Source organism: Hemibagrus wyckioides, linkage group LG05 (genome assembly GCF_019097595.1).
Source record: "Hemibagrus wyckioides isolate EC202008001 linkage group LG05, SWU_Hwy_1.0, whole genome shotgun sequence".
NCBI lineage: Eukaryota > Metazoa > Chordata > Actinopteri > Siluriformes > Bagridae > Hemibagrus > Hemibagrus wyckioides.
This window is the reverse complement of record NC_080714.1, coordinates 6,995,291-7,021,572: the sequence shown is the minus strand read 5'-3', so window position 1 is coordinate 7,021,572 and position 26,282 is coordinate 6,995,291. Positions and strand designations below refer to the sequence as shown.

The window sequence follows — 26,282 nt, the reverse complement described above, 5'->3', positions numbered from 1 at the left end:
GGACACCCCTGCTTTAAACCATTTAAAGTCTTTTATACGTACTTTACATTTCTTGAACAGCTTGGTTGGGTCCTCTCGAAGAAACAAAGGCAGGCCCTCCAAAGCAGCCGTCCGTCTGCGATGAGCAATTTCTGTCGTCTTCAAAAACATTCAAAGAAAACAACACAATAGTCAAAGTATGAAAACTGAGTTATCATCAGCCAATCTAACCATAGATCAAACTGTAAAAAACAAACAAACATTTAAATACTGAAACTTTACTTGCCCTTTCATCAAAAGTCTTTCCAGGAGCTCTTCCATTTCATGTCCAAATGCTCCTTTTCTGGCTCTGTATAGGTTCAGAAGCTTTGGTGTGTACTTGTCAATGGCTGCCATGAAGACTCCCATAAGGTCTTTGTTGGTGATGTGGAAAGATTCCTCACAGATCTGTTTATAACAAACAATTCAATCATATTAACAGTAATCCAACTTTCTGTAATCAATACTGAGTACACGTTACATCCAATGATCTTATCTCATTACCTGTTCTTGGAAAAAGAGTGCAGGCCACCTCTCCTGAACCTCTACAACCATTGGCTGCCCTTAGACCATTTCTTTTCTTCTGAGGGAAAATGTTAGTTCCATTTTTTCCCTCTTATGGCTGCCATGTTTCTTCTTGCCTTTTTTGTTTATTTCCACCAAAAGGAGTCTTTGCTCTTCAAGTGAAGTGTCAGTGTGGTTGCATGGATGTCCCGCAACATGACTGACTTCTCCACGCTTTGCCTTCTTCATGGTAAAACTCTTTAGACTCTTTGCATCATCTTTTCACTTCCTGTTAACAACCATCTCTCAAAACCCTTTCCTTTGCCAGGTTCCTTAAGACAGGTATACTTGGAAATCAGTGCAGATGCAATGGATTTCAATTTCCTGATTGTCAAGGGATGCCTTTATGTCAAAAAATGCCTGCACAATTTTGTCAAGAATCTCCATTTTCCTGTCTTTAGTCACATCAATGCCTATTTTTGTTTTTCATACGCCTCATTTCCTCGTCTTACCTTTAGCTCGATATCAAATGACAGTCGGTATGGGGAATGGCGAGGGCCATTCTGAGGCAGTTTTGCACAGAGACCGTGGGGGGGCTTTCTTCAGAGGAGTCGAGATTAGCAGTATCAAGTGATGAAACACTTGATGGAAGGCTCCTGGTTTCATGAACTGATGACTTACACCACTGAATATGCAAGACTGCTCTTTTACTGGGCAGTTCTGAGATCTCAGACAGGTTGCAAAGGGCATTCCCAAAATCAGGGTCCTCAAACTGCAAGAAAAATTGTCCATGTAGTTGCAGCTTCTCTTGAAGAATACTGATGAGAGTCCACTGAGAGTCCAGGCACTTCAGGAAGCTGGACTCTCTGGGCTTGATGACACAGTAGTAAAGGCTGTAAATCAATAAGAAGCTATTTTCAATTATTTAATTTAAACAACAAATTCATACATACCATTATAAGGCACATTCAATGCTGCAAATTGAATCGCTCCAATAGTGTATGGAATCAATGGGTGATAGCCATTTAAGTCACCAGGATCAAGGACAACCATGCTGGCTTTCAACAAGTTCATAAGATCTCAAATGTTCTATATACCAGGCAGAGACCCTTTTTGATATAAAGGACACTTTGGCAGAATAGATCAACCTGCTTTCTATCTTGACGAACTCAGTCCATTGCAGTGTCCTGCAGAAATTATCCTGTTTTTAGCACATCGAGTACCATGTAGACAAACATCTCTGGACAGTAACACAGTCAAGCAAATGTGGGAACTTTGTTTGTACAGCATGCCTCAGTGTTGCATCCAACAATGATATGCTAACCACACGCAAGTCTGATTTTAAAATGCTTTGTGCATCCAAATGGTACGCTGATGTTTCATGGAAAGAGTGAAAAGCACAAGCAAGCGCAATAAAGTCCAATTTTCGTGTCCATTTCCTCCGATTGATCCTTTAGCAAGACCTGTTTTTAGAATTGTCTTTGGTCTGTTGACCCTGTCAGAGTACTTGTTTTAATGAAGTGATTTAATCTTTTAAGAGTAATGAAACCTTTGGAAATCAAATCTCTCAGACACAAAGATAGTTCCACAGGTATGACCTCTTCAAATAAATCATGTAAAATGTCCGGGGGGAAATCCAGTTACTGGATGAAAATATGCTCAATGCACACTCACTCTTTATACCATTAACACTCTGAATATCACTCTGCTTAAGCTGTTCCACAAATGGATCATGCTGATCGACAGTTCTCAGAGGAAAGTCACAAGCTTTGACAGTTGCGATCTGATCGCGACTAATCAAACAGAATTGACAGAACTTATCTATATTAAAAGAGATGATCTGCACACACACAGAATACACTTGGCTTTACGTAATGTCCTAAAGCTTCCACAAACACACCATCTCGCTCCAGAGCTTTTAACTCTTTTATCAAAGGTTCCAGAAACTTGTCATAGCCAAATTTCTTAACATCAATACTTAAACAGCTAACTGGATCGATGTTAAAGTAGATCTACACTTTGCAGGTAAATTTAAGACCACCCAGTACAGCAGTCTTCTTCTTCTTTTGGCTTTTCCCATCAGGGGTCACCACAGCGAATCATCTCTCTCCACCTATCCCTATCTTCTGCATCCTCAACACTTGCACCCACTAGCTTCATATCCTCATTTATTACATCCATATACCCCCTCTTTGTATTTCCTCTTTGCCTCCTTCCTGGCAGCTCCATGTCCAACATTCTCCTACCAATATACTCACTCCCAGAACACAGCAGTGAATTTTTTGTGATGTACCTAAAAGGGCTGCAAATTTCAAACTCATCTAAATAAAACGCTAAACTTAGTTTAACATTGTCTACTGTAACATATCCACTTTATCCCTATAGTATGTTCCATCTTGAAATGTACTGTACTGTCCAGGTAGATGTCCATGTGTGAATTCAACGTTATTTTAAAAAGGTGTCTCGATTTAACAAGGTTCAATTACAGAAAAGCTCTCTTTAAAATACAGCTTTCGTCTACAGGCAAAGTACAGTACCCTTTTCAGATATGGATGCTAAAAGTGGATTTGTTAGAAACACAGAATCTGAAATCTCTTTCATTACTCTACTTTCAATGTTAATATAGTGCTTTGTTAGAATCATTTCTATTAAATAAAGAATAACAAAATACTTTAGCAATTGTGTGAGAAGCATTTTTTGAGACATGCAAGACAGTTTGCATACACAATAAAAGCAAGGAGATCTTGCCTTCAAGTGTACGAGTATTTACATCTTCAATAGACTCTATTCATCAAATTCACTTTCTAGAGCGCTCTGCGAGGTACACAGCACTTCATTATCAACACTCCCTGAGACTGTCTGTAATACACTTCGAAAGTCCTTCTATGTATAATTTCTATGATTTCTGCTTCTATGAGAGCTGAAGGTTGGGAGATTGTTTGCTTTAAATCCACATCCTTTAAAGGGACACTGAATTGTTTCTCTGCGTTTCAGATGATTTTGAAGGTGAATGAAAAACTTTTTCTCAGAACAAATCTCTCGGAATTCACTCATTTAGATAAGTGGGATCTTAAAGCATCTGCAGTTTTAAAGGCACAAACGCACTCCATACAATGGCAAGGCCAAGTTGGAAATTCTTTGGTGATGCAGCTGATAGAGCTTCAGATGGACATCTTCGCTTGAATTGCCGAATTTGCAGTTTTTACACTGCATTAAGTCTTTAGATCCTCCTGCAAAATAGAAAATAACCAGTTCTAACTTTATATTGTTAAATCACAACCTTATATTAATTTAAAGGGAGAGAGAGAGAGAGAACCCAAATAATTTAATATAGTTAGTAGTGGATTAGACCATTTTAAAGTTAGCCAGAGATGAATGCTACGTTAACAATAATTATATATTTTAATAACGAAATAAAATCATTTAGTCTTACTATTCTACTGTTAGTCATATTATCATTTATTTAAAATAAAAAAAAAATCAAAGCTGTATTTCGTTCATGTGTGTGTGTGTGTGTGTGTGTGTGTGTGTTGAGTACGTAGCTGAATGGCTCATGATCGCTCATGTTCTGCCACAGACCAAACGGTGTGTAACACCATATATACAAACCATCACCGACAATCCTGTACACAGCGCTGAAAACATTTAGTTATGCAGAAATTATTAATGTAGTTAAAATATCGATACTTTTTAGAAAATATCGATACCGAATTTGAAGCTTCTGAGTATCGATATATCCATACTCCGGCATCGATGTGCACATCCCTACGGTTAACGGAGAGGTACTGATTAACGTGGAAGCAAGCGAAATATCTCGAGATGAAAGAAAATCCAGTTATATCTTTACAAAAAATACCCTTTCACAAGGCGTTCTGATGAAGAAAAGAAAAGAATCAATGAGCTTGAACCAGATCGACTCAATATGAAAATTCAGCAGCTAGTCACGTGATAGCGGTCGAGCTTACACGCTGTCAACGGAAAAGAGACTGGTCACTGAGATAACTGACTTTAACCAGATTGAGAAATTTGCAAGTCAGAAAGAAAGGAGAGCAAAATCTAGTTTCAAATAGTGCCACAGGCCTGTGATTAGCCAACTTTCCAGTGTGTGTGTGTGTTTTTAATGATTACATTCATTACTTAATTACTGATAATAAACCCACAGTTAACTCAAATTCACTGATACATAGTACATTTATTGCATGCTTTATCAGTTGACTTTTTCAATATTTTATCTTAGCAGTAAGGACACAATCACCTGGTGAATGCCTATTTACAGTCCTATGTCACTAACAGTTTGAGATGGCAATATTTAGGTCCTCGAAGAGTCACAATATGAGCGAAGTCCAATATAACACTGAGATAAATGGGAGGTGCTGGCGTGATTTCGACTGGTGCATCATGCATCACGCATGCCTGAAAACTTAAAGATGTAGGTATAACGTTTTGGAGAACATTGTTGAAACAGCATGCATTTTTATGTAGATTCATAGTTATTCACAATTCTTAGTATATGTGACTCAAAAAGTACAGTATGCTGGACAAGTGGTGATTTTATTTTTTACAGTGCATAGATAAGCAACCAACACACCCCCAATTTCTTTAAAGATGCTGACCAACAGAGTGCTACAAAAACGGTTAACCTTTAACAGTTAAATGACACACACACACATTTTTTTCCCTTCCCCTTATCCATCAGGTACAGTAAGCTAAAGCAGCCCTTCATTACGTCACACTTTAGACACCGTTTTAATGTTTTCTCTACATGGTTTAAGTTATATAACTTAAAAATGTTCATGTTTTTTAGTTTTAGGTTTAGTTATTCTTTTCTGCCACACACTTTTTGTTAATACTCTGCGCTAATTTTCATGGGATCTTGTGGTGTAGAAGCTCACCTTTCTGCAGTTATTGGAAACATTATAATATTACATTTTTTTGTGGTCTGTAGTCCTGAGCAGTTATTTTTGTATGTCGCCATGTAGTATGTGGATTGCTGTAATGTGACATCCATCCATCCATTGTCTATACCCACTTATTCCTAATTAGGGTCACGGGGGTCTGCTGGAGCCTATCCCAGAGCACATAGAGTGAAAGGCAGGGGTACACCCTGGACAGGTCGCCAGTCCATCGCAGGGCCACATATAGACAGACAACCACACACACTCACACCTATGGGCAATTTAGAATTACCAATCAACCTGATGTACATGTTTTTGGACTGTTGGAGGAAACCAGAGTAAACCCACGCAGGTACGGGGAGAACATGCACAACTCCACACAGAAAGGCCCCTGCCTGTTCAAACCCAGGACTCAAACCCAGGACCTTCTTGCTGTGAGGCAACAGTACTAACCAGTAAGCCACAATGCTGCCATAATGTGACATCTGTATAGAAATTTGATACTTATGAAGTTAGTAAGAATTTTCTCTGAAGCAGTTTGCACCAGAACTCACACCACAGTTAACCCCCAGTAATACAAAGATATATTAATTATTCCAGTTAGGTAAACAAACATTAATTAAAAAACATAAACAAATGATTGCATTTATAAGTGTAAATTAATTAAAAGATAGAAGTAAAGAATGGATGGAAATAAGAAAAACTGTGGGCAAGAAGCCTTAATTATCATCACACATACATTACAGCACAGTGGAATACTTTTCCTCACGTGTCCCAGCTGAGGAAGTTGGGGTCAGAGTGCAGGAGCAGCTATGATGCAGCGCCCCTGGAGTAGAGAGGGTTAAAGGCCTTGCTCAATTGCCCAGCAGTAGTGCTTGGTGGCGCTAGGGCTTGAACCCCGATCCTTCAATCAACAACCCAGAGGACTAAGTACTAAGCAAAGAGCATTGGGTTTTTCTTTTCAGCATACAGAAATATTTCTCATTCATGTGCTAGAGGGCTCACACAGGCTCAGGTATTCAATTATGTAAATGTAACAGAATTGTGACTTCATTTTTTCATGCAACTTGTATATAAAGCATGACAGCAGGCCCTAAGCAAGCATAAAGCAAAAGCAAATAAAGAAAAAAACATATTCACTGATCAGGCATAACATTATGACCACCTGCCTAATATTGTGTTGGCCCCCCTTTTGTTGCCACAACAGCCCTGACCCATCAAGGCATGGATTCTACTAGATCCCTGAAGGTGTGCTGTGATATCTGGCACCAAGATGTTAGCAGCAGATCCATTAGGTCCTGTAAGTTGCGAAGTGGAGCCTTCAACTTACAGGACTTAAAAGATACTTTTGATAGATACTGACCACTGCAGACCGGGAACACCCCACAAGAGCTGCAGTTTTAGAGATGCCCTGATCCAGTGGTCTAGCCATCACAATTTGGCCCTTGTCAAACTCGCTCAAATCCTTACGCTTGCCCATTTTTCCTGCTTCGAACACATCAACTTTGAGGACAAAATGTTCACTTGCTGCCTAATATATCCCACCCACTAACAGGTGCCATGATGAGGAGATCATAATGTTATGCCTGATCGTTATACAAGTGATAATAAAATATAAAATATAAATAATAATAATAATAATAATAATAATAATAATACATCTGTGCAGAGTTGTCTAAAAACGATACAATGGTAAGTAATTATCAGGTCACTATTGTGCATGTGTAAACATTGTCTGTAATCCATCTTGTAGCATCTACGGAAAAGTATTAACATTTTAAGATGAATGTTAACAAGAACAAGGGATTAACAAGAAACCATTCAACTATGTGGCAAGAAGAGTAAAACCGTTTACCTTGAGGAGAATAACGATAATGACGATTAGAAGGAGAAACCCTTCAAACACACTGCCTGCAATAAGTGTAGTTCACTTCACGGCTGTCAGCTTAACTAATCAAACATCTACCTGCCAAGGCAAAAATATGAGCCAGTGAATCACTTATTGTTAGATAAAAAACGAATATAGACATTTATGAATGTGTTTAAGGTTAACTTTCACCCACTTGCTGTCTCATTAGAATGTTTTTACATCATATATGCTCTCACCAAGTGTAATTTCTCTTTTGACAGTGATTCAGATAGAAACTGCTTATTTGAAAGGTTAAGAACGGCTAGACAACCGGATCAGAGCATCTCCAAAACTGCAGCTCTTGGGGGGTGTTCCCGGTCTGCAGTGGTCAGTATCTATTAAAAGTGGTCCAAGGAAGGAACAGTGGTGAACCCGGTGACAGGGTCATGGGCGGCCAAGGTTCATTGATGCACGTGGGGAGCGAAGCCTGGCCCGTGTGATCCGATCCAACAGACGAGCTACTGTTGCTCAAATTGCTGAAGACGTTAATGCTGGTTCTGATAGAAAGGCGTCAGAATACACAGTGCGTGATGGGTCAGAGCTGTTTTGGCAGCAAAAGGAGGACCAACACAATATTAGGCAGGTGGTCATAATGTTATGCCTGATCTGTGTATAACAAATATAATGTTTTTGTATTTTGTTTGAAATGAAATCCCTTACCTCAACCTTTCCATCAGATGGCCATGAACAGTTCTACCTAAAAGAAAACAGCAATGTCAGAGCAGTACAGAAAGTTGTTTTTACAGATACATTCATGTACAGTTTCATTAACTGCATTCAGCACATCCAAAGCGAAATATAGTTTTATCTCTTTTTTTTTTTTTTTTTTTTTTTACCACTGAGCAGTTGAGGGTTAAGGGCTTTGCTCAGGGTCCCAACAGTGGCAGCTTGGTGGACCTAGGATTCAAACTCACAACCTTCCAATCAGTGGTTTAACGCCTTAACCACTAAGCTACCACATCCCCCTGCAGTTAACAGATTATTTTATCCAGTGTGATTCAATTACCGCTTTATAGTCTCAATCAAAAACATACTCTCAAGTTAATACATTTTGCATCAGGTTAAAACCCTCATGACTGTTTGTACCCTTTGGTTCAGTGCTCTCGATGATGATTACAGATTTGCCTGTCAGATCTTCAGTTGTAATTGTCACAGTTACATTGGCATTATATGTGTTTTTACCCAGCAGTTGCAAATATACAACAGACAAAGCACAAGTAAGCTCTGAGTGTTAGAAGTGACCAGAATATAAAATATCATCCAACAGCAGAAATGAATGGCCAGAGCTGCAAACATTAAGAAAATTTACCTTCAAAAATATATATCACATCTTGAGAGGACTTTATTGAGAGAGGAACTTTATATCCAGAATCTTTATTACAAAGAGCCTTTTGTACTGAGAGCCAAGACAAATAAACTCCACTTCAGGATGGGAGTCGAGGTTGAAACGATAACACCCGGAGACGTCATACGAGATGAAGGAGAACCAATGTGAGTGTGTGTATTTGTGCCTGTCTTCACTTCCACTGCACTGAGTTGCTCCATATTTACACGAAGCTAAAACTTTGTCGCATTGCTGGACTCACACATCAATTTATCACAGGTCGCTGTCGCTCATGTATATTAATGTATACGCATTGTATAATAATGAGCTCCGGTCTCTTTTTTTTCGCTGTGAGTCACTGTAGGTATGAACGTAGCATCAGATTCCTGTTTGGCAGACAAAAATCTAATGCTATATTTTGTCCTTGCTGTTGCATGTCGGCAACATAACACACAATGTTTCTCAATTAGAATACAAGTGTAAGTGCCATCCCTGTTAAGTGAGCAGTAAAGCATTGAAGCTGTGCAGGTTGTGTTTCTGTTGATCGGCTGCCAGCTGATGGTAACACTGGTAAATAAATAAGTAAGCATGTAAGTAATCGAGGGATTTCCAGCAATAGGATTGAAAATATTGACAGATTTGGTGTTTGTATATAAATTTCACCTGTGCATATATACTATATTGATAAAATTTTTGGGACGACTGCCTTTACATGCACATGAATGTAATATGGAGTTGACCCACCCTTTGCAGCTATAACAGCTTCAACTCTTCTGAGAAGGCTTTCCACAAGGTTTAGGAGTGTGTTTATGGGAATGTTTGACCATTCCTCTAGAACTGCATTTGTGAGGTCAGGCACTGATGTTGGATGAGAAAGTCTGGCTCGCAGTCTCCACTCTAATTCATCCCAAAGATGTTCTATCAGGTTGAGGTCAGTTCCTCCACACCAAACTCACTCATCCATGTCTTTATGGACCTTGCTTTGTGCGCTGGTGTGCAGTCAGGAAGGGGTCATGAAAATGTCCAAAATGTCTTGGTATGCTGAAGGAACTAAGGGGCCAAGCCCAACCCTTCAATGATTCAATGATTTGGAGGGGTGTCCCAATACAGTGTATCACATCTTGAAAGGACCTCAGTGACTTGTCCTCTCAGGAATGCAGAATCTTTTTACAGAGCGCCTATTGTACCAAGAGTCAAGACACCAGGATGGGAGTTGAGGTCGAAAAAATAACACCCGGAGACATCATACGAGGTGAAGGAGAAGCAGTGTGTGCTGCACTGTCTTCACTCCCACTGCATTGAGTCGCTCCACTCCATCCAGCTGGGGCTTCTTTGGGAACTATTTTCAAGCACACAAATGTATAGGCTGTCATTGCATCCTGTAGCATTACAATTTCTTTTCACTGGAGGCTCAAATATGTTCCAGCATGACACTGTCTCTGTGAATAAAACAAGCTTCATAAAGACATGGTTTGCCAAGGGTGGAATGAAAAAACAGAGCCCTTACCACTAAACACCTTTGGGATGGGATATCAGAGTCTGATATCAGAGCCTGACCTCACTAATGCTCTTGTAGCTGAATGAACAGAAATCCCCAGAGCCACACTCCTAAATCTAATGGAAAGTCTTCCCAGAAGAGCGGAGCTTATTATACCAGCGAAGGGGGAATAAATCTGGAAAGGGATTTTTAAAATACACACGTAGGTGAAGGTCAGGTGTTCGTATACTTTTGGCTATATAGGATAGATAGATAGATAGATAGATAGATAGATAGATAGATAGATAGATAGATACACACGCATCAGGCATAACATTATGACCACATGCATAATATTGTCTTGGTCCCCCTTTTGCTGCCAAAACGACCCTGACTCGTCATGCACTGTGTATAAGTAGCTCGTCTGTTGGATCGGATCACACGGGCCAGCCCTCACTCCCCACGTGCATCAGTGAGCCTTGGCTGCCCATGACCCTGTCGCCGATTCACCACTGTTTATCCTTGGACCACTTTTGATAGATACTGACCACTGCAGACCGGGAACACCCCACAAGAGCTGCAGTTTTGGAGATGCTCTGATCCAGTCGTCTAGCCATCACAATTTGGCCCTTGTCAACTCGCTCAAATCCTTACAATTGCCCATTTTTCCTGCTTTGAGGACAAAATGGTCACTTGCTGCCTAATATATCCCACCCACTAACAGGCGCCACGATGAGGAAATAATCAGTGTTATTCACGTCACCCCGTCAAGGGGTCATAATGTTATGCTTGATCGGTATAGATAGATAGATAGATAGATAGATAGATAGATAGATAGATAGATAGATGCCACTGTTTACTACATTTGAATATGATTTGGGATTAATCCTTTTCCCCTCCTCTTCTACGAGCTCTGGAAAGGAAGGGCAGTAATTAAATCAAGGCGTCTGACTGCACATTTATTGTTTTGTTTACTCATTATTTTAATTGAAGGTCCTCGTTTCGTCCACTAGGGGCGGTAGATGGCCAGAAGTGAGAGAGTACCTTTATATCCAGAATCTTTCTAACAGACCGCATTTTGTACCGAGAGTCAAGACCAATAAACACCACACCAGGATGGGAGTCGAGGTCGAAACGATAACACCCGGAGACGGTAAAAAAAATAAAAATAAAATAAAATAAAAAAAATAAAGAAAAAACTATAAACGCATATCTTCGTTCGTTTCTAAACCATACAATATATGTTTTCTTTATGAGCTATGAATTTTATTTAGCGTTTTTCGGCGCTCTTTGGTTTTTCTACACCTCGACTGCTTTAGCATTATTAGCAGAATGGCTACCGCCTAGCTAGCTAGCTAGCTCAGACCGAAATTAACACCGAGACTAATTTTTCTTATTTCCATTCTTTTCCAGGAAGCACTTTCCCTAAAAAAGGACAGACGTGCGTCGTGCACTATGTTGGTAAGTAAAATAATAATAGTAGTAATAATAATAATAGTAATAAAAGGTTAAATACACCTCGGTGGTGTCAAATCTCTCCGAACTTCTAGCAAAATTCCGTTAGCCTCCTTTGCTAATTCAGACAGGATGCTGCATTAACAACAATAGGCCGGTTTTTTTTTTTTTGCAGGATATTAAAATGGAAAATGATTTTTTTTTGTAGGCTTTATACGTGAGATATTGTTGCTATTAGATTTTATTAGAATTAAGGCAGAAATGTGATCGTAGGTAATTTGTTAACCAGCTTCAACACGCCTTTTTCGGTTTAAAAAAAAAATGGATTCATTTTTTCCGATGAAGAATAAGCGCTGATTTTTATGGAGAGACCCTTGGAGTGACCGTACCTCGGTCAGTCGTCGTTTTGTTGTCTAAATTTTTAGAAAACATCAAGAGTTTAGTTGTTTTTGTGGTCCGTTATTAGCGCTTCGTTTGACATGTTTCAGTCTCGCGCTCCGTCCGGGTGCTGTCATGGCGCGTCTTCGAGGCACGCGCCGTGATTTTCCAAACAAGGGGATAATCGTGATTTATTTACATTATTAAAACGGTTTTCTTTCCACGACAGGATCTCTGACGAACGGCCACACGTTCGACTCCTCTCGGGACCGAGGCAAGCCCTTCAAATTCAAGATAGGCAAGCAGGAAGTTATCCGTGGTTGGGATGAAGGAGTGGCGCAGGTACCGGCGATTAAACATCAACATGGACATTCAGCCATGTTTAGATCGCAGCATTGCTTCATCTAATTGAAGGCAGATCTAAGAGGACATATTTCCCTGTTCCTTGCACGTCATTACTACTACTACTACTACTACTACTACAACAAACCTCACCTCTGAACACTTCTATGCTTTGCAGATGAGTGTAGGCCAGCGTGCTAAGCTGACCTGCACCCCTGACTTTGCTTATGGGAGCAAAGGCCACCCTGGCATCATCCCTCCCAACGCCACGCTTATATTCGACGTGGAGCTTATTGGCTTGGAGTAACAGCGCTGCAGTTCTTCTCAGGTTTTTCCCTATTCGTACTTTCAGGGTGAGTTTGAGACCACCTGGTAATGCATTGCAACATTATGTATATAATATATATATATATATTATGTAAATATATTTTTCTTTCAGTGATGTTGCAAAACTGGTGGTCTGTATTTGTATAGAAAGTATCAGACAGGATTAATTTAAATTCGAGCAATTATGTGGGCGGTCTGTTTTGTCTTGCATGGTTGTGTAAAAGTTCAGCTAAATGCAGGGATCATTTTGATTCACTTATCTGAGCGTTAATCTCCGAGAGAGCGAGATTACGCTTTATCTTGCGTCTTAGCCAGGCTTTAGTGTTTGCTTTAACAGGCTCTTGGATTAGACTGACTAATCTTTTTTTTTTTCCTGATGTGTTTTCTAAAACCGTCCCTTACATCCCTATTTTCTTTTGCAGGTCAACCTTTTTTGGGGAACATGGCCTCCTGCACGTGATCCTTGAAAGGGGCTAGTGTTAGCTACACCACTTAGCTTAGCTCTGTCATCCATTTGTATATTTTGTTACCTTTTTATTCCTTTCCCGTTCAACACGTTCATCAATATGCTCTCACCCACTGGATGCTCACTATAAACTCCTCCCCCTCCCCCTCCCTACACACACACACTTTTTTGTCCCCTTTTTTCCTGAGGTTTTTTTTTTATTGGATTTCTGTAAACACGTTCACATCAACAGGGCTTTGGCTGAGCTGGTCGTCTGTATTCTGGTGGGGAAATTTGGCTAATTATGAAATGTTAAACTACTTGAAAATAAACATTGTTTATAAAAAGACAGAACGGCTGTGTTTGATTTCATTCGACGCGAAAGACGCTTCGCCTCTCTTCATTATCGTGATCCACAAGCCTCGTTGAGTTTGGCAGCGTGTCCGAGCAGCACCGATTACGCACTCTTGACAGCTGGTGTTGATTTGCGCACAAGAAAAGTCTCCATCGGTTTTTCAAGTCACGTTTTATTTTCAAATCATGTCTGTTTACAGAACAGAATGCAGGCTTTTTCCCCCCAAAAAACCCTTTCAAGCCTTGATATCGTCTACAATTCTGAAGGAGGTTCCACTGCAGATACAGGAAAATGCTGTTGCTAAAATGTGGTGGTGTTTATTAAAATAGACATAGATCGTTAGTCTTGTCTAGCGGAAAAACCGAGCTAACTTGCACTCGAACCAGGCTTCATGGAGCACATGGGTTGGTCTGACATCCCTGATATAAATTCCTTTCTGGAGTGCATGGCTTTGATAGAACACACAATTATAAACTCTTAAATGCATAATTTCATATCGATGACATGCAACACAGCCCTGAATTTCATTTAATGCTCTGCTATAAAGTGCTAAACTGAGAGGAAAGATTTTACAGGAGATTTCAGGTGGACAAAACGGCAAAGAGGAACAGTAGGTCAGATCGAATGCACTACACCCAAATCTACTACTGAGCTGAGCTGCGATCTACTACAGGATGGAACAGATGCACTCCCAAATGAAACGTCTTTTAAAGCTAGCTTGACCCATCGCTGGGGGTCTTTTTTCAAATAACGTATAATCTATATCTAGAGTCAGAATTCGGCCTGAGATTGCGTCGTCTTATACAAATAATTTAAAAATAAGCTTACACGAGCGAGCCTGCTACATTCTGAAAAAAAACCCATAAGCCGCTCTTTTATCCAAGCCAAGCAAGCACTTTCTTACACAAGCCTCCCTCTTTTATTTTCCCCCTTGAATCAAAACAGTGGTATTGGGTTTCATGCTTGGATGAACACGCTCATATGAATGAGGAATAGCCAGATACAGATGCAGGCTAAACACACCAAACCCAGAGACCTGCTACACTCTGCAAATTCTACAGCCTTTGCTCCCTTGTTTTAACATCAAAGATATTGAGGTACTGTTTATATCCCAGTGTTCTTGGCAGAGATCTGCCATTTTGGATCTGCGCATTCTTGCCGGACTCAAAGGCAGGAACAGGAGCAAACGGGGCGGACAGGAGGAGAGAATCCACTGAGAGGAAAGAAGGAAACAGGACAATTGGTGGAAATTAGCAAAAGAGCAAGAGCACTGAAACAACTCATGGATATGTGAGTGAAATTAAAATGGAGATCTTGGCTTTACAGGATGAATATGGAATGAGAATTGTGGTGTTGCAAGCTGAAAACTAATTTTATCTGAATTGATTGGTTTTTATTGAACTACTTTTCACATGAGATTAGATTAGATTGGAACATTCTAATGAAATTTTTGGTGATGCAACCCATTTCAAATTCAGTTCTTCAAATTTATATTAAAAATTTCGCTTCTTTTTCTAGATTAGTGTATTGAAAATTTCATTGTTTTAAAATTAAAAGGTGAAAATTGTTCACCCTTTTGTCTGGAGTTTGCGAGTTCAAATCCCTACAAGAGCACGGCCAACTGTGATTGGGCGTCTCAGAGTGGGCGGGCTGACATGCTGTCAATCGTAAGGAGACTAGCCAATCCTGGCTGTCTGTGAGCTCATGTATGAGGAAGAGGGTGGGCAGTACTTTCCTCTGAGTGTGTTACGCTGCCATGTGACACAGCATGAGCGGGAATTGTGAATGTCTGATTTCGGACACTGAAATCTCAGATATTTTCACCAATTAGTAGCTTGCATATAATTTTAGAAAGCCGGCTAGAGGGTGGGGATTGGGAAATTAGGAAAAAAAATGGGAGGGGAAATTCAGGTTGTAGTTCTTTTTCTATACATTTAGCTTGATGCAACCATAATTTATATCATTGTAAGCTTAATAATTAGTATGTCTATTAAATATAACTGAAAAAGAAACACACCAAGACGAAGTCTAGGGCAGATATTTAGATTGCTGTTGCGCCCCCTGTCCCAGGCGGCCCTCGACTACGAGTGTTGCCAGCACGTCTCAGTGAATGAAGTGCCACGGCGCAACAGCCGCGCAGCAGGGAGCCCATGTGGTACGCCGGCATGACGTCACGTTGCCCTCCTCGACAAAGCCACGCCAAAGTCGGTGCAATTGGGACCACTACGGCTAGCAGATCAACAAGGAAGTAGCTGCTCCAGTGACAGCTGGAAGGATCATCTTCTTGCTCCTCCTCTTCCTCGGTTGCTCCAGCAGCTCCGTCTAATTCATTGACCTGTGGTGGCTGCTCAGGTGACGGAGGCGACCGAAGACTGGGTTGCTGGACCTGTGGCATAGTCAACACCGTCTGTGAAGCTGTTTTTGAGGACTGCACGAGGTTGTCTGGTGGTAAAGGCTCAGCGAGGTAAGATTTTTGTGTAGACAAGAGGGTGGAGGAAGACACTGAAACTGTTTGCGGTTCAGCAAGAGTGACGTCCGGCGCCGTTGTGGCTAAAGTGATGACGCTCAGTTCTTCACCATCTTCCTCCTCTTCCTCTGGTGACATCCAAGTGATGGTCGGGCTGCAGGCTTGTGATCTGAATCCAGGCTTATCGCTCGTCTCGGATGCACTAGGTGGCGCTGGTGGTGGAGTCGGAGACGGGGGAGGTGGCACTTCCTGCTGAGGAAGATGCAAAAAAAGATGGTGATGAGGAAGGCAGGCATGCAGTGCACAGCTGCAGTTGTTGTTAACCATACGGCAGGGTCGGCCTACGGGCACGACCGTCTCGCCGCTACACAGTTTCTCGTAGGTGGACGAGCGCGAAAGGGTGGAGCACAGCATCGTGGGTGGGGCCTGCTCAGATAGAAGCGCCGCCTCCAGGATGAGACGGGGGCGTCCGTCACCTCTTGGTAAAGTCGCAGCTCCTCGGTTGGCGGGAATGGGGTGAACGCGGTGCTCGGAGGTTACGTTTCCATTGCGGTCGATCCCAGGCAATGTCTCACTGCTCAGCCTTGCAAAGGTGGCACTGCGACCGATGGTGTGAGCTGGAGAGCAGCCGCATGACCTCGAAGCTCTGGATCGCGTCTCCATCCTGACTCCACTCGCTCCATCAGACTTACACTCCTGTGGATCCGAGTCATGGTGGCTCAGGTTGGAGCGGACGGCTTCCACGGCCTGCTGGAGTTGCCGGATCTCTTTTTTAGCTTCCTTCAACGCGAGCTGAGCCTCGACACGATGGCACTCCTCTTCAATCCAGTCTTCCTGCATGCGCGTCAACTGCATGCGCAACTCTCCGATCTCAGAGTCCCTGCAGTAATGCGTAATGAAATTATAAAGAAAAGAAGGCATTTAACTACAAGAATGAAAAAGTCAATTTTTGTTTTAATGTTTTCATGAAACTGGTAACAAAGATAAGGAATATATTTGATTTTTACCACAGCGAAGGTCATTTCTCAATTAATAATTATTTAATGAAAGTAGATCGAGCTGATAAGCCAGTCACAAGTTTATAATAATGCACTTATTCTAATATGTTTTCATAATATAATATAATAATAGTAATCGGACATGTCGCACAATCTGAGGCTAATAATATGTTGTTGTTTCTTTCGGCTGCTCCCTGTTTGGGGTCGCCACAGCGGATCATTTGGTCCACATGTTTCGATTTGGCACAGGTTTTACGCCCGATGCCCTTCCTGACACAACCCTCCCATTTAATCCAGGCTTGGGACTGGCACTGAGAGTTAACTCTTCAGTGGCTGGGTTAGCGCCCTGCCCAGGAATCGAACCCGGGTCGCTGCAGAGAGCGTGGGATCCTGCTGCTGGACCACCAGGAGGCTCACCTGAGGCTAATAATATAAGGAATAAAAATGTCTTGGTAATTGTTTTTAATTATATAATGATTTTTGTAAGAAAGTGCTTAATTTTAAAAAATTAAATGTAAATATTGTATAAATGAACTCCAGAATCATGGCTTTGTAAAGTCTTTATGATTCACGGTTAATTATAAAACGGCAGTTTATAGACAGTTGCTATAATGTACGGTAAGTGATAAAAGGGAATGTGTTTTTTAACCCTTTAAATGTATTGAATAAAAAGTACACGTTCTTTAATGTACAACACTTTGTAATTACTGAGAGACTGTAATGACTTGTGTAGTTTTATGTTACATAAATCTATGACTTCATGTTTCTGCAAGTAATAAGTGTTGATCTTTATTAATCATCATCATAAAAAAAACTAGCTAGAAAGCTGGATGCTAGTACGGTTTCTGTAGGAGTCACATTTTGGGTATTTTCAGTCCATCCAGGATTTTGCGATTGCAGGATTTAACGCAAAATTAAGCAAACTCTGCTTTGGTCCAAATTGTGATGGCCTGGTCTGCAGTGGTCAGTATCTATCAAAAGTATCAGTCAAAGGTTGAGGCATGGACTCCACTAGATCCCTCAAGGATCTGCTGCTAACATCTTGGTGCCAGATAACCACAGCACACCTTCAGGGATCTAGTGGAGTGCATGCCTCGGCGGGTCAGGGCTGTTTTGGCAACAAAAGGGGGACCAACACAATATTAGGCAGGTGGTCATAATGTTTTGCCTTGATTGGTGTATGTGTCAACTGGTTGTAGTTAAAAAATCCTGGAGAGACTGAATGTTTGTATTGTGTACTATTGTGTATTTGGATCGTATGTATCAGTGTATACTAAAGCTGATCCATATAAATGTCATATGTGCAGACAAAACTGATTTTGTGGAATTTTTTCAGGATACTGAAAGAGACGTGGAATTTCTTTACAGCCTCGGGTGAAGCTCTAACCTAACATGCTCAGGGGAGCAGCAGATCCAGGAAACACATTTATTCTGCCACTGACCTGTCCTGCAATCTCTCCACGTTCTCCTTCAGCCGGGCGCGCAAGTGACGGATACACACTTCCTTCTGCTGCAGGGGGGTGAGATACTGCTCGGGAGCAGGAGGACGAATCCCGTGATTCTCACTACAGCCTCCGTACTTCGCCTGCCGTCTGGGCCGAGAAGAGATAGAGAGAGAGAGAGAGAGAGAGAGACGGGGAGCGAGTTCAGTGAATCAGAATTTCGTACTTGCTTGTGTGTTTGCTGATGTATGATTATATGGTAATATACTGAATAATTAACAATAAGTATAAATATTGAGACCTTATCAATACAACAGTTTATTATAATATTATTTAATTATTATAATGATTTTTGTTGTTAGATTTGTCATTTTTATCCGTTTAATGTTACATCTAAACAAAAAAAAAAAGAGTTGTTTTTTTCTTATCTGACTCTCTCTCTCTCTCTCTCTCTGAATGTTGGAGCTTTAGTTCTGACTGTTATAAAGTGCTGACACTGGAGACTCCTTTCAAAAATGTCACTGTATCAATGCTCATCTGTGTTTATTGGTTTTTTTTTTTTTTTTATTAAAATCTGCTATTCATTGGTCTTAGTTTATTTAAGTCCTATGAATTAACTGTTACTATAGAAACAATATCAGATTGTATTAATATAAAGCGGCGATTAGCATGACACTAACTTGTTCTGATTATTTACAGGGAACATTAGCATTGTCATGACATTCTACAGTTAATTGAATATAATATCCTTTCATTTCAATAAACACCCTAATTGTCTCACTTTTAGTGATTACAAATGATTTATAATGGTATTAAAAACTTTAACGTGTGATCCAATTGTGATTTCTCTCGTACCGGGGACTCGCTGAACTCATTTTGCTGAAGCACAAAGTAGATCTCACACATAAAATCTATTTTTGGGGCACACGTGTTCAAAATCTAGAACAACCCCCAAACAGTGGACGTTAGCTATATCACAGTGTAAGATTACTTCCTTTCTCTGTTACTGAGTGTGTGTGTGTGTGTGTGTTTCTTACCGAGGGGTAGCTGGGTGCGATCGTGATTTGTTACTGATTTCTGCGCCTTTGCAGGACGATGTTGAGCAAGTGCTGTTGATGGAGGAATCTGCATGTGTGTGAGGCTGTCGGCTATTGGCTGTAGCAGCAGGCCGTCTACACACACACACACACACACACACACACACACAAGGGTAATCTTTTAAACATTGCTTCATTTAAATCACTGGGCCCACTAACCCAGTTCGTCTCATTTAATTTTTACAGTAGTGCAGTTTTAAAATAGCCAATATGTCAGTTGTGTGCAAAAGTTTGCGCCCCCCATGGTTGCTACATATTTATTTTCATTTCATTTCACTGTCTGTACCGCCTATCTGATCTATCCTCGGGTCACGGGGAGCCTGTGCCTATCTCAGTCATCATCGGGCAGCAAGGCAGGATACACCCTGGACGGAGTGCCAACCCATCGCAGGGCACACACACTCATTCACTCACGCAATCACACACTACGGGCAATTTAGAGACTCCCATCAGTCTAGAAGCATGTCTTTGGACTGTGGACGGAAACCGGAGCACCCGGAGGAAACCCAGCAAGCACGGGGAGAACGTGCAAACTCCACACACATAGTGTGCGGGAGCGAGACTCAGGACGCTGGAGGTGTGAGGGGAACGTGTTGCTACATATATAAAACAAAAATAAAGGAAATGTACTTCTCCCTCAATATTATAATATTATATAAACAGTTTTTTTTTTTTTTTTGCCATTAGCTGAATCTGAAGAAAGGAGTGTATTACATCTGGCGGTTATAACAGACGTGTGTGTGTCTATCACATTCAGAAAGGCAGATGCGAACTTTTGAACTTTTCTCCACACTATTAAAATCCTAACATCACATCTGAAAAAAAAAAACCTAAGAAAAAGGGAAATGTCTTCCTGATTCAGCCCAAGGGGTGTACAAACTTTTGCACATCGTCTGTCAAAAAATATTTATGGAAATGTTCAGGCACTAAAAGAAACAAGCAATCGCCCAAACAGAACGGAGGATGCTCTGGTACCTGCGAGTTCCGGCAGACGGCCTTCTGTTAGCTGAGAGAGACATGGGCAAGGAATCTTTCACCATCTGCCTCAGTACATGATGTTCTGCGTAACACACACACACACACACACACACACACATTAGAGCAACAGCAGCATGCTTTTCAATTGGTCTGGTGTCAGGTTCTCCTTCCCATAATTAAGCTACACTCTACAGATTCTATATAAGGAATAAAGCACTTGGGGGTAGTGTGAGTGTGAGGCAGCCAGTGTGAAGCTCTGATTATTTTACATTAACAGCATGTACAACAGAAATTCAGCAAAGATTACAATTTTTTATTAACGAACTAATGTCACATTATATTATTTTATCCATCCATCCATTTTATTCTATAGAGAGTCAGAGGGAACCTGGAGCCTATAGCAGTGGACTCAGGGCACAAGGCGGGGACAGGGATACCAATCCATCATAGAGCATAATCCCTGTCTCACACACACTGTGGACAACGTAGAGATGTCAGTCAGCCCACAACGCAGGTCTTTGGACTAGGGGAGGAAACTGGCGAACCCGGAGGAAACCCTGAATTACAGGGAGAACATGCAAACGTCACACACTCAGGGCGAAGGCAAGACTCGAACCCCTATGTTTGTGAGCCTACAAGCTCACATTATAGCAGCTATAAACAATCCTTCTCTATCTCTCATCATCTCTCTTCAAGCTACTCCTCTCTTTCCAAGATCAGACACTTCTTCCCTAAACTAAACGTCTCACATTTCGGTAACCAGAAGGTTGTAGGTTCAAATCCAAGATCTACCAGACAGCCAGTGTTGAGCAAGACCCATAATCCTCAGTATAAAAAAAGCATTAAAAATAATTAATATGTTAAATGTGAGCTTTAATGGTGTGAAATCTTACAGGCAGACATCCACATTAGTCAGACAACACACACACACACTCACACACACACACAGTGTTGAGTCATGCTCTCTTTCACTGCTTTATGTAACAAGCAACTGTGTCAGGACACATAAGTCCTTTCTAACAAAACGCAGCAGGTCACGGGTGACGCACGCGAGCCGAGACAGAGCAGATCTACAGTAAAGTACAGACCAACACTGGGGTTCTGTTAAAAAACGGGTCTCTGAACAACTACACAATGTTTTAGTAGTGTAATAAGAGAAAGGATATACTGTTACCATAGACATTTCTGGATATTTGGTCAACCCCAGATTTATAGAATATACAGGTCAGCTTGGAAGGGACAGCAGTCTTTAGATATCGTATTTTGGGCACATCTTCAGCACGTGTCCTTTCGGCGATATCAGTATAATGATACGATTCACGAGACGAGAATTCCATAAAGATTTTAACACCGTAGCAGCAGAATTTGATCTTTCATTTTAAATCTTTTAAAGCTTAACAACCGTAACAGAAATCACAAGTAATACAGCCTTACTTCTGACTGATAGGGGATACACTTCTATAGTACTCCAACATCCTCTGCATATACAGTTACATAACAGACCAAATCTGAGTTGTGGATAAACCGAGCACAGATCTGGGAACCGTTGTGATCACGCACGGTTGCCTAGTAACATCCCAGCATCCGGGTCAGCCTGGATGCTGAAAAAAGTGCCAGATGTAATAAGATGAGCAGATATGAGCAACAGGAAAGGAAATGCAGTGCAGAAAGAACACTTTGGATTGACTGAGATGATGGCATGCATGCATGAATGAATGAATGAATGAATGAATGAATGAATGAATAAATAAATAAATAAATAAATAAGAGCAGGCACCTTCCCATTCACATGCAGTAGTGTGTGGAAGGATTGTGTAGGGAAGCATTGGGCTAAATGAGACATGGTGGTTATTTGTGCCAGTGATGGTGCTGTCTGGACTTTATGGGTCCAAAGTGAAACCATACTTATCCTAAGATTGACTACCAGGTATTGATTCCTGAGATTTTTGGAATATTTGTGTCATTTTTCTCTAAGGTCCTGTGCTGATTTTTGTTCTTCAATCAACATGGCAGATGTTAAAGCTTTTGTTAAAGAATTTGTTTGGGATTTTATAGTTTTTTTGACTATGCTAGAGCAATCTTTTCCAGACCAACACGTCCAGATGTGTGCAAATAGCAAACCAATACAATGAACACATCTAAATTTTGAGAACATTGCTAATGTAAATACAAATTACTACAAAAAATTAAACACTTCCTATATAAAGGAGGACATCTCTAAAAACCACGTGTTTTTATCCTCATATATGATTTTGCCATTAAATACAAACTTGGACTACAAACTGGCTAATAAATGTTTACAGTAAAATTTAATGTTGTGTAATGTCCATGATTCATGTTATAACAGCTATAAACAGTTATGTTGATACAGTTACACATATATATAACATATATATATATGTATATGTATATATGTATATATATATACATATATATATAACATATATATTACACATATATAATATATATATATATTAACCAGACTCTGAAACTGTGAAGGCTCTGGGTTGTTGACTGGAAGATCAGGGTTCAAGCCCTAGCACTGCCAAGCTGCCACCCTTGGGCCCTTGAGCAAGACTCACCCTGCTCCAGGGGCGCTGCATCATGGCTGACCCTGTGCTCTGACCCCAACCCTCCAAGGATGAGATATGCGAAGAAAGAATTTCACTGTGCAGCAGTGTATATGTGACAAATAAAGACAACTTAATTCTAGTAGCTACAAAGCTCTGACACTGGAGACTCCTTCCATAAATGTTAAATAAATGTCCTCCTCTATAATATCAGTAGGTATGAAAAAACTCGTCTTCAGTTCAGCTACAGCATTAAATTTCCATTTAGACTTTCCAAAAATGTCATTACAGCTTCATATATAAATTCTTATGTGAAGGTTTCCAAGGTTCCACTTCGTTAATTGTGCATTTAAACACTGCTGCACTTAAGCCAATGCAGGAAGTCATCTGTCATAAAATACCTGTGGTAGCTCTGTCTAGTTTATCGGTTTAATGATCTGTAGGACTAAAATATATTAAATGGATGGATATTTAGTTGTAAATATTGATTTATGCATGTTAATGAATCAGTATTGACATACAGATATATATATTATATATATAAAATGTACTTTGAGTGTACATCGAGTGCACACTATATTTTAAATTTGCACACAATGTCTTTTGAATTCATACTCATAAATATGAACAAAACATTTATGTTCTTAAGCAAAAACAAGAAAGAACATATTTAAAAAGTCTGACTAGGGAAAAAATATTCGGACACCGCAAATTAACAAGAGGTGTTGAGCTTTTTGCAGCATTGTGGTTTCATTTTGGCTCATTCCTCTTGGCAAATCATACTCAGTTTCCCAGGGTTACACTGAGGGTCTCACTGATGAGTGCACAATGAAATCATTTTCAATGGGTTTCTAGTAAAATGATGAGCTGGGCCATGCAAGACCTTCTTGAGTTATTTCACATTTCTGGCATTCGGTAGACACCCTTACGACTTAAGGAGTTAAGGGCCTTGCTCAAGGGCCCAGCAGTGGCAGATTTATAGACCTGGGATTCAAACTCACAACCTTCTCATCAGTAGTCCAACACCTTAAGCTACCACATCCCCATTTGGCTGCATGTTTGTAGGTATCGCTTTACTGAAGCATCCTTTTTCTGCACAGATAAACTTTTTGGATAATGACATTAGACTGGAGATCATCTCCAGGAAAAAAACAGAGCAGAGAAGTTGTGTGCGGAGTAGAAACAGAGATGATTAAGGTGCTTATTCCTGCTGCTTTCACATCATCCTGCAACCAATTTTGTAACCTGCAAAGTCGCACCTGTCCAGAGACGATGAGTTTTGGTTCCACTTCAGTTACACTGACGAGGATCTTTAAGGTTGTTTCACTCTGCATTGTCTCTGTAGATTTTCCTATTTGTATATTGTTTAATAATGCTTCTGTTACATGCTACTTGTTGCACGAAACTTTTACAATGACCAAATTGCAAGAGAACATTTTGCAAAAATGGCAATTTCTGTTTATGCCCATGAATACAAAACTTTTGTTCATATTGATAAGAACACAGATAAAAGACAATGTGTGTAAATGTATGCAGTGGAAGTATACTAAATAAAGTATCTGAATACTTATTTCCCCTCACTGTAGATTGTTAAATTTAACACATTACAGCCAACTCTTCCTTTGTTACATCTTATTAATGGGCTGAGTTTGATAGAACTGTTATTATAAATGCAAATAAATAAATTTGTCATGCGTGAACGATCATGTTAAATAATACCCTCTGTCCTGTGGTTGCACAACTGTGTCAGAGGACACTCGACCTTTTGTTGTACCCTCATGTTTATGATGTCCCTGTCAGTCACAGCATCTTGCTTTGCCCTACTTAGCCCCTCCCCCTGTTGATGCTGCAGCATAAACCCACACTATAACCCAAGCCGGAAAAACTTACACTAAACTGCAGTTTCCGGTGTCTCCTCTGCGCGCGACTCGTCCTCCATCATAGCAGACCTGAGAGAACTTCTTTTTTTTGGTTGCTGGACAGTGACCTGGAGCAGTGATATCCTGCAGCGCCCTGTCCCTGCTGCTTTGATAGAGGTGGTTGAATGACGCTGCTGAGAGCGCGAGCGCCGCCGCGCACTGACGCTGCAAAGTCAGAGTGACGTAATTGTGCGGCGCTTCTTAAAGGGACGTGAGCACCAAAAATAATCACGTTTCCATAGTGTACTGTAGCTCTATGGCACAGATTTGTGGAGGAGACTCACCTCAGCTACCTAGAGATTTATGAGACATGATGGTGGTATTGGTATGGCAACTGATCCGTTTCAGCAGAGTGCACAGATAAGAAAGTGGGAGAGCTGGACAGACTAAAGCACAAAGGGAGGGCTAAATCCCACGAGCACTTATTTCAGCAGGTAGTCGAAGAGCACTGTGGGTAATGTAGTTGAAGGAAAATATATATTGCAAAAAGTTTTGGGACACCCCTCCAAATCATTGAATTCAGGGGTTGGGCTTGACCCTTTAGTTTCAGTGAAAGGAACTCTTAATGCTTCAGCATACCAAGACATTTTGGACAATTTCATGCTCCCAACTTTGTGGGAACAATTTGGGGATGACCCCTTCCTGTTCCAACATGACTGCATAAAGGTCCATAAAGACATGGATGAGTGAGTTTGGTGTGGAGGAACTTCACTGGCCTGCACCTCAACCTGATAGAACACCTTTGGGATGAATTAGAGCAGAGACTGTGAGCCAGGCCTTCACATCCAACATCAGTGCCTGACCTCACAAGTGCGCTTCTAGAAGAAGGGTCAAAAATTCCCATAAACACACTCCTAAACCTTGTGGAAAGCCTTCCCAGAAGAGTTGAAGCTGTTATAGCTGCAAAGGGCAGGCCAACTTTATATTACATTCATGCATGTAAAGGCAGACGTCAGAGTTTTGGGGCTCTAATTCATCCCAGGCACTGATGTTGGACGAGAAGGCCTGGCTCGCAGTCTCCGCTCTAATTCATTCCAATGTTGTTCTATCGGGTTGAGGTCAGGACTCTGTGCAGGCCGGTCAGGTTCCTCCACACCAAATTCGCTCATCCATGTCTTTATGGACCTTGCTTTATGCACTGGCGTGTGGTTCCCACAAAGTTGGGAGCATGAATTTGTCCAAAATGTCTTGGTATGCTGAAGCATTAAGAGTTCTATTCACTGGGGCCAAGACCAACCCCTGAATTCAATGATTTGGAGGGGTGTCCCAAAACCTTTGGTAATATAGTGCATCAATGAATTAAGTTTAATCCAAAAAAAAGTGGAAACAGCATTTCATTATAAAATGATGTTTAAAAAGATCATGTTCGAGGTGGATTTCTC

At 40.8% G+C, this 26,282-nt stretch overlaps 2 protein-coding genes and 1 long non-coding RNA gene across 5 annotated transcripts; 1 reads left to right on the top strand and 2 right to left on the bottom strand.

Annotated features, from left to right (window-relative positions):
• Positions 1 to 271: 271 nt before the first annotated feature.
• LOC131353245 (uncharacterized) lies at positions 272 to 8,752 on the bottom strand. Its single transcript, XR_009204597.1, has 4 exons — positions 8,636 to 8,752; positions 7,987 to 8,023; positions 523 to 7,867; positions 272 to 426 (listed from the first exon to the last, which is right to left on the bottom strand). It is a non-coding gene; the product is annotated as an uncharacterized LOC131353245 (long non-coding RNA).
• Positions 8,753 to 11,169: 2,417 nt separating this feature from the next.
• On the top strand, positions 11,170 to 13,428 carry fkbp1aa (FKBP prolyl isomerase 1Aa). Of its 2 annotated transcripts, none has more exons than XM_058389966.1 (5): positions 11,170 to 11,280; positions 11,541 to 11,588; positions 12,190 to 12,302; positions 12,481 to 12,630; positions 13,052 to 13,428. In XM_058389966.1, the coding sequence occupies exons 1-4, from the start codon at positions 11,244 to 11,246 to the stop codon at positions 12,607 to 12,609; spliced, it is 327 nt and encodes a 108-aa protein (XP_058245949.1). In that variant the 5' UTR covers positions 11,170 to 11,243; the 3' UTR covers positions 12,610 to 12,630; positions 13,052 to 13,428. The 2 variants fall into 2 exon arrangements, with proteins under 2 accessions (XP_058245949.1, XP_058245948.1); XM_058389965.1 differs by having other exon boundaries at positions 12,481 to 12,655.
• A 153-nt stretch (positions 13,429 to 13,581) lies between these two features.
• Positions 13,582 to 25,279, bottom strand: LOC131353166 (syntaphilin). Of its 2 annotated transcripts, none has more exons than XM_058389964.1 (6): positions 25,185 to 25,279; positions 24,872 to 25,065; positions 20,409 to 20,493; positions 19,374 to 19,508; positions 18,337 to 18,486; positions 13,582 to 16,776 (listed from the first exon to the last, which is right to left on the bottom strand). In XM_058389964.1, the coding sequence occupies exons 3-6, from the start codon at positions 20,471 to 20,473 to the stop codon at positions 15,471 to 15,473; spliced, it is 1,656 nt and encodes a 551-aa protein (XP_058245947.1). In that variant the 5' UTR covers positions 20,474 to 20,493; positions 24,872 to 25,065; positions 25,185 to 25,279; the 3' UTR covers positions 13,582 to 15,470. The 2 variants fall into 2 exon arrangements, with proteins under 2 accessions (XP_058245947.1, XP_058245946.1); XM_058389963.1 differs by having other exon boundaries at positions 13,582 to 14,642; positions 15,447 to 16,776; positions 24,872 to 25,261.
• Between the last annotated feature and the right edge of the window lie 1,003 nt (positions 25,280 to 26,282).